Source organism: Balaenoptera ricei, chromosome 11, assembly GCF_028023285.1.
Source record: "Balaenoptera ricei isolate mBalRic1 chromosome 11, mBalRic1.hap2, whole genome shotgun sequence".
NCBI lineage: Eukaryota > Metazoa > Chordata > Mammalia > Artiodactyla > Balaenopteridae > Balaenoptera > Balaenoptera ricei.
The window spans coordinates 23,441,296-23,448,907 of NC_082649.1; the positions used below are offsets into that span (position 1 = coordinate 23,441,296).

The 7,612-nt window shown below is 53.4% G+C and overlaps 1 protein-coding gene across 1 annotated transcript; it reads left to right on the plus strand.

Annotated features, from left to right (window-relative positions):
• The first annotated feature begins 329 nt into the window (after positions 1-329).
• Positions 330-3,366, plus strand: LOC132374512 (BOLA class I histocompatibility antigen, alpha chain BL3-7). Its single transcript, XM_059938246.1, has 7 exons — positions 330-438; positions 762-1,031; positions 1,220-1,495; positions 2,116-2,391; positions 2,510-2,620; positions 3,057-3,089; positions 3,230-3,366. Exons 1-7 carry the CDS (start codon positions 366-368, stop codon positions 3,349-3,351), a joined length of 1,161 nt encoding a protein of 386 aa, XP_059794229.1. The 5' UTR covers positions 330-365; the 3' UTR covers positions 3,352-3,366.
• The last annotated feature ends 4,246 nt before the right edge of the window (positions 3,367-7,612 follow it).

The window sequence follows — 7,612 nt, forward strand, 5'->3', positions numbered from 1 at the left end:
TCGCTGACTACACAGTCCCCGGGCCAGGACTCAGGGAGACAGTGCGACAAAGAGCTCCCTGAGCAGAAGGAGCAGGGCCAGGCACAGTCCCAGGTCCCGGGAGGGCCAGGCTCTCAGGCTCTCAGGGTGTCAGGCGGTCTCTGGGGCGGGGACGCTCCGTGGTGGGGATTCCCCGTCTCCCCGAGTTTCACTTTCTCTCTCACAACCTGTGTCGGGCTCTCCTGCCTGGACACTTGTGACGCGGCCCCACTTCTCACTCCCATTGCGTGTCCCGTTTCTGGAGAAGCCAATCAGCGTCCCCGCGGTTCCCGGTTATAAAGTCTCCACCGACCCGCCGCGACTCAGCTTCTCCTCAGATCCCGAGGATGCTGGTCATGGCGCCGCGAACCCTCCTCCTGCTGCTCTCGGGGGCCCTGGCCCTGACCGAGACCTGGGCGGGTGAGTGCGGGGTCGGGAGGGAACGGCCTCTGCGGGGAGGAGCGAGGGGACCCCGGGGGTCGGGGGGCAGGACTCCCAGGGAAGGAGCCGCGCCGCCGCTCCCGGCCCAGACCCGCACCCTCACCCCGGTCCCCGCCTGTCCCTCCCTGGCTTCCCGCCCCCTCTTGTCTCCCCCCGAGGTGCCGGCCCTTCTCCGACCTCCACACCTTTTCCGTCTCACGAGCCCCTCGCCCCCTCCCCCCCCGCCCCGGCCCCGTCACCTCGGACCCGGGACCCGCTCCGGGAGGAGGGTCGGACCGGGTGTCACCCCTCCCCGCCCCTAGGCTCCCACTCCCTGAGGTATTTCTACACCGGGGTGTCCCGGCCCGGCCGCGGGGAGCCCCGCTTCATCTCTGTCGGCTACGTGGACGACACGCAGTTCGTGCGGTTCGACAGCGACGCCCCGAATCCGAGGGAGGAGCCGCGGGCGCCGTGGGTGGAGCAGGAGGGGCCGGAGTATTGGGATCGGAACACGCGGATCTACAAGGACACCGCACAGATTTACCGAGTGGACCTGAACACCCTGCGCGGCTACTACAACCAGAGCGAGGCCGGTGAGCGACGCGGGCCCGAGTGCGGGTCACGACCCCCATCCCCAGGGACGGGCCGGCGTCGCCCCGAGTCTCCGGGTCCGAGGGTCACCCCAACATTGCGGGACCCGCCCGGCCCCCCGACTCGGGACTTTACCCGGTTTCATTTTCAGTTTGGGTTTAATCGCTGCGTTTGGTCGGGGCGGGGTCAGGGTCTCACACCATCCAGGAGATGTACGGCTGCGACGTGGGGCCGGACGGTCGCTTCCTCCGCGGGTACAGTCAGGACGCCTACGACGGCGCCGATTACATCGCCCTGAACGAGGACCTGCGCTCCTGGACCGCGGCCGACACGGCGGCTCAGATCACCAAGCGCAAGTGGGAGGCGGCCGGTGCTGCGGAGCAACTCAGGAACTACCTGGAGGGCAGGTGTGTGGAGTGGCTCCTCAGATACCTGGAGACCGGGAAGGACACGCTGCAGCGCGCAGGTACGAGGGGCCGCGGGGCCTCCCTGGTCTCCCCTCGGGCTGGAGCTGGCTTCCCACAAGGGGAGGAAATGGGGTCCCTGTGGGAACACCGCCCCAACTTCTTGTCGGGAGAGGGAGGAATCCGCCCAGGTTTTCATATTCTGTACAAGACAGTGACTCGCCGGTGGCTTCACTTCTCTGAAAGACAGTTAAGGAGTCCAGTCTCTTTGGGGAAGAAGCCGGAAACCATCCCTGAAATAACTGACTAGCGGTGCCCTTTGACCCTGACCCCCATTTTGTGAACCATGACTTTCTCTCTCCAGGCCTGTTCTCAGCCTGAGAACATGTTAGGAGGCCTGACTCCAGCTTTTGAGTCATTCAGCCTCCACCAAAGTCAGGACCATTGCTCTGTATTCTCCCCTTTACATGGAGCCTCCTACCTTGGCTTTCATCCTTATTCTAGAACTTTCCAAGGACTGGGAGATTTTTCCCAGACTCCAGAGTCCAGGCTGGTGTCTGGTGTTTTTGCTTCTTCTTTTCAAACCTGTTGTGCTGTCCATTCTCAGGAGGGTCACATGATACTGCTTCAGTGGCCCATGAAGGTAACCCAAAGTGTGAAATTTCTGATTCTTCCTCCTCAGACCCTCCAAAGACACACGTGACCCATCACCCCATCTCTGACCGTGCGGTCACCCTGAGGTGCTGGGCCCTGGGCTTCTACCCTGAGGAGATCTCACTGACCTGGCAGCGTGATGGGGAGGATCAGACCCAGGACATGGAGCTTGTGGAGACCAGGCCCTCAGGGGACGGAAACTTCCAGAAGTGGGCGGCCCTGGTGGTGCCTTCTGGAGAGGAGCAGAGATACACGTGCCATGTGCAGCACGAGGGGCTTCAGGAGCCCCTCACCCTGAGATGGGGTAAGGAGGGACATGGGGGGTGGAGCTTCTTCTCAGATAAAGCAGGAGCCCTTCTGGACATGTTCAGCAAGGACGGGATTCAAGCCTGAGGTCAGGGCCCCTTCCCTTTTCTCCACAGAACCTCCTCAGCCCACCGTCCCCATCATGGGCCTCATCGTTGGCCTGGTTCTCTTGGTGGTCACTGGAGCTGTGGTGGCTGGAGCTGTGATCTGGAGGAAGAAGCACTCAGGTAGGGAAGGGAGGGAGGGATCTGAGTTTTCTTGTCTCACTGGGGAGTTTCAAGCCCAGGTAGAAGCTTGCCTGCGTTTTTATTCGGCAGTACCATTGAGAAACATTGCTTGCCAGTCTGGAGACTAGCACTTACCCTTTTGTAAAGCACATGTGGAAATGAAAGACAGATTTTTTCACCTTCATAATTCCAGTTGGGGACCAGATTACCAGCACTTGAAGGTCAGAGAGGGAAGGTCCCTGCTGAGGACAGACCCCCAGGAGGGCAGAAGTTGATCCAGTCCCCCCACATCTCCTTTCTTCGTGTTCCTGATCCTATCATGGGTTTTGGTCAACGGTTCTGGAAAGTCCTCTGGGGTCCAGGACTAGGGGGTTCCTCTAGGATCTCACAACTCAGTCTTCTCCTTGGCCTCTCACGTGATGTTTTCTTCTTACAGGTGAAAAAGGAGGGAACTACGCTCAGGCTGCAAGTGAGTGTGGAGGGGGTGTGATTCCTGAGACCCTTGTGAGGGCGCAGACAGGAGGCCATGGGGGGCTCACCCTCCTAAAGTTCCTTCTCTAGTTTCTCTCCTGTGGGTTCTGACCACGTCCTGGTTTTGTTCTCCCCCAGGCAGTGACAGTGCCCAGGGCTCTGATGTGTCTCTCACGGATCCTAAAGGTGAGACCCTGGAGGGCCTAGACTGGGAGAGGTGTTGGGGCCGAGGGGATGCCCCGGGTGGTGGGGATCTTTGAGTGGGACATTTGAGCATGTGGGGGGCTGATGGGAAGGTCAGCACTTACATGACTGACCTGAATTTGTTCATGATTATTTTCTTTCACAGTGTGAGACAGCAGCCTCGTGGGGACTGAGTGAAGCACGGTCCCACTTTGTGGCTTCAGATCCCGTGACTCCTCTTTCTGCAGCTGCATCAGAACGTGTCTGTGTTCCTCTTAGAATAATGTGAGGAGGTGGGGAGACTGGCCCACCCCTGCCCACCACGACCCCTCCCCACACTGACCTGTGTTCTCTTCCCTGATCCACTTGCCTCTTCAAGCAGAGGCAGGGCTGGGCCACCTCCATCCCTGTCTTAACTTCGTGTTGCACTGAGTAATAATGTCTTACTTTCCTTTTGGAAATAAAATCTATATATGAAGTTTGTTTTTTCTAATTCGTGCCATGAGGGGTTGATGGGATAATAAAGGAAAGGATTCCTAAAGTTTGAGAGAGAAAATAAATGGAAGCACTGAGAACCTTCCAGATTCTGTGTGTTTGCTGTGCTGAGCCTGTCGCAGGTGGGACAGGAGGAGGCTGTGAGGAGCCGAGCGTGGACGCAGCCTGTGCCCACTCCGTGCTCACTGCATCGTGGGCTTTGATGTGGTCACTGCTCTGCCAGGTCATCTTCTCTGTTCCTTTGTCCTCGTCACTTGAGTAGAACCTTGTCCCACCAGGACCTGTGATCTCAGAGGCTCAGAAATCACCTGGGCCTTGTACTGTCTCCAGGACTGTGGGCAGCAAGGGCTTCCTGTAACCAGGTAGCCTTGGCTCAGGCCTTGGTCCCATCCTCGGACCCTGTCTTTATCGTGTGTGTTTATATTTTGCTTATTTTGTTGTTGTTGTTGGATTAATGACTGTTGTTTTTCACGTGCAGAGTTCTGGTCTCATTCTTCTCTGGGTGTCTCCATCTCTGACAGCAGCAGGAGTCATTTTGCCTGTCATTGTCCCCACAAGTCCAAGGGGGCCCTGCACACAGGATTCTCAGTAGTATCAAGAGAGCAATTTTCAGCCTCATCCAGCTCTTGCCCTCCTTCTAGAGATGTTTGCTGGATTCTTCTTTCCAAGTTTTCCCCATCTTTTTAAAGGAACCAGATTCTGGAATTAGCAAAGAGAAGGGACCCACTAGTCTCTCATCTTGACTTAATTCTTGCTGGATTTCTCTCTTCTCTGCAGCCTGGCCCCTCTTCTGCCCTTAGATAGATCTTCTAAGCCTAGAGCTGACTCCAATCCAAACTGGTGGATTTAGAAAGCAGAGTCTAACAGAGTCAGGGTACGTTGGAATATAGGACACATAAGTGCAGGATATTCTTTTCTGAAGCGAGAAGGAGCGTGGTGTGTGGTGTGCAGACTGATTGGTGTGGGAGGGAGAGGAGATCAGCCCTTGTGAGAAAAGTACAGGTGGCATTGATGTTATTGCGAATGGATGTTGTGCTGTAGCTGCCACAAGGCAGCATGTGGCCTGAGGTCACGTTAATAAAGACACTGTCTCTAGAATAGGGAGGTGCTCTACACTGATGATTCATTCAATTGATATTTTTGTGTGCCAGATACAGGACACACTATTTTTGCATCTAGAAAACCTCAGGGAACTAACAACAGACAAAACTTGTCAGCCATGTGGAGTATATGTTCTAAGGGAAAGGGCAGAGTGTGCACTCTGAGACTAGTAAGTGAGGGAAGTGTTTACATTAAAAGTTGGTAAGTGCTTTGAGGAAGGTGACCCAGCGTGTAAGTGTGTGGGGACAGGGAAGGTGGCTGTTTTACTAGGGTGGTCAGTGTGGGCCTCATTGAGAAGGTGACCTTTGAGCAAAGATGCAAAGGACATGAAGGAATGTCCCCGAGGATGTCTGGGGCAAGTTCTCTCCAGGCAGGGGAGCCTCCAGTGACAGTGTACTAGGGCAGGAGAGTGTCTGCGTGCTCAAGGAAGAGCGAGGAGGCCATTGTAGCTGGAGGAGAGAGGAACTGAGATGAGATGCAGTGTCCAGACAGATCATATAGACCTAGACAATATTAGAAGGGTTTTGATCTTGTGTGAGTAAGATGCAGAGTTTACAAGATGGTTTGAACAGAAGATTGCCCTGGTGCGACTATTCTCTAGAAACATCTGGCTGCTGGGCAGAATCAGGAGGTGAAGGGCAAGAGATTCCATAGAGGAAACTGTAGGAAATGGTGCAGTGTCCAGGCTGGAGATGCTGGTGCTTGTCTGGGGTGTGAGCAGGGAAAGTAATAGTAACTGATTGGATTCTGGATATATTCTGAAAATGACGTTTTACAGCAATTCCTAATGGATTAAATTTGGGTTATAAGAAAGCAGAATGAAGGGAGACCCAAAATTTTGAGATTTGCAAGTAGACATGTGGGGCACCTTCCGCAGAAGTGGGGAGACTCTGGAAGCAGCATATTTGAGGAGGCGGCAGCATTGACATTCGGTTTAGGAAAGTGCAAACTGAGTCTGGGGTTCAGGTGAGATGACTTGGCTGGAGAAATAGTTGGAGGAGGTGACACCCTATAAATGAGGTTTAAAGCTTTGAGAACAGATGAGGTCACCAGGGGAGAATTGGCTACAGAAGAGGAAGGACAAGGACTGAACCCTGGACCCCCCAGCGCTATGCGATCTGATCAGACCACACACCCGAGCAGACCGCACGGTTCTGAACACCGAGTCTAGACGGCACAGAGACCAGGGGGTCCCGATCTTCCTTGTGCATCACCTGCACACCTCAGGTGGAAGGGAGCGTGAGAATCTGCATTTTAAACAAGTTTGGTGCTGAGGTTGCTGGTCTTCAGATCACACAGTTAGTAGCAACAATGTAGACCAGGATTCCCATGTGGCTGTGCATCAGCCTCACCTGTAGGGCTTGTTCATAAGGGATTCCTGGACTCCATGCCCACATTCTGAGATGGTGGGTCGGGGAAGAGGCCTGAGTACTTTGTAACAATCCTTACAAGCAGTCCTGAGGCTCAGGCAGATTGGGATCCACTGAGGTCAGGGATCAGAGAGTAATCAGGGTGGGGAGGGATTTTAAATCCTCATTGAAATGTTTTTCCCTGGGAAGAAAAAGTCAGGACATTTTCTGGGAGATACATGTTTTCTCTACCATGCAGTATAGCCAGGTGGAAAATTTAAGAAGCAGTTATCCACTCAGCATACAGAAAAGCTCTTGAGTTGCTAAGAGGGTAGACCTAAATTTTCTCCACACACATGAAAAAGGTGATTATGTGGCATGATACAGTTGTAAGCTAATGCCACAGTGGTAATTATTTTGCAATATTAAGTGTATCAAGTCAACAAGTTGTACACCATAAACTTACTCAATATTGTAGATCAATCATATCTCAGTAAAGCAGCGGGGAAGAGTCTCTGAATCCCTGCTCTCTCAGAGTTTCGCTACATGGTATTCTCATGCAATTTTTTATGGGGAAAAAAGGGTTTCAAATTGTTCTAAATGGAACGAGAGAGAGAGAGAGAGAGGGAAAGAGAGATTGATTGTAGTTTTGTTTTATTTCAGGAAAAAGCCACAGAACAGTCCTGAGAGTACACAGCCAGGAACAGAATCCACAATCCCATCCAGGTCGGGTCCCACAGAGGAACCCGTGCGCCTGCAGGTGGGCACAGATGCCACTGTTCACAGCACTGTCAGCCCTGATGCTGGACAATGCACCCTGCGGCTAGGCCTGCTGTCTCTGCTGTTCCTGACAACTGGACGACACTACCGCCACCTCTGCCACATGTGCCAAAGCATTCAGCACAACTCCAGCCTCCCTGTGTCACCATGTCCTGAGTCAGAGTCCAGCACGGGGTCACCTGCCTGGTGGGGCCTCAGGCTGTTTCAACCTGCCAGAATGTTTGGAAGCAGGTTTTTCTCCCTTATGGAGGGAGGTGGCCTCTACCTCCTACCAAGATCTTCAAGTTTGAAATTCCCCTAACTTGGGAAGAGGGTACAGATTCTAGGGGTGGAGGTTGAAGGTGAGGAAGGGAAAAAGAATGACAAATTTCAATTTTTGCAGCAGTGACCTAGACGAGAACTTGACCTGGTACATTGTAAGCAGTCAGGTTGGATGGATGAATAAGTAATAAATGACATCTTTCAACTTCTTCTGTGATGTTCTGTTATGGGGTCCAGCTTCTGTCTACTCCAGTTTATACTCACATAAGCAGAGTGCATTTTTCAATAATGAAATGATTACTCAAAATGTCCTCTCCCTACCTTTGTCTCTTTCTAAGCTTAAAAAAACAAG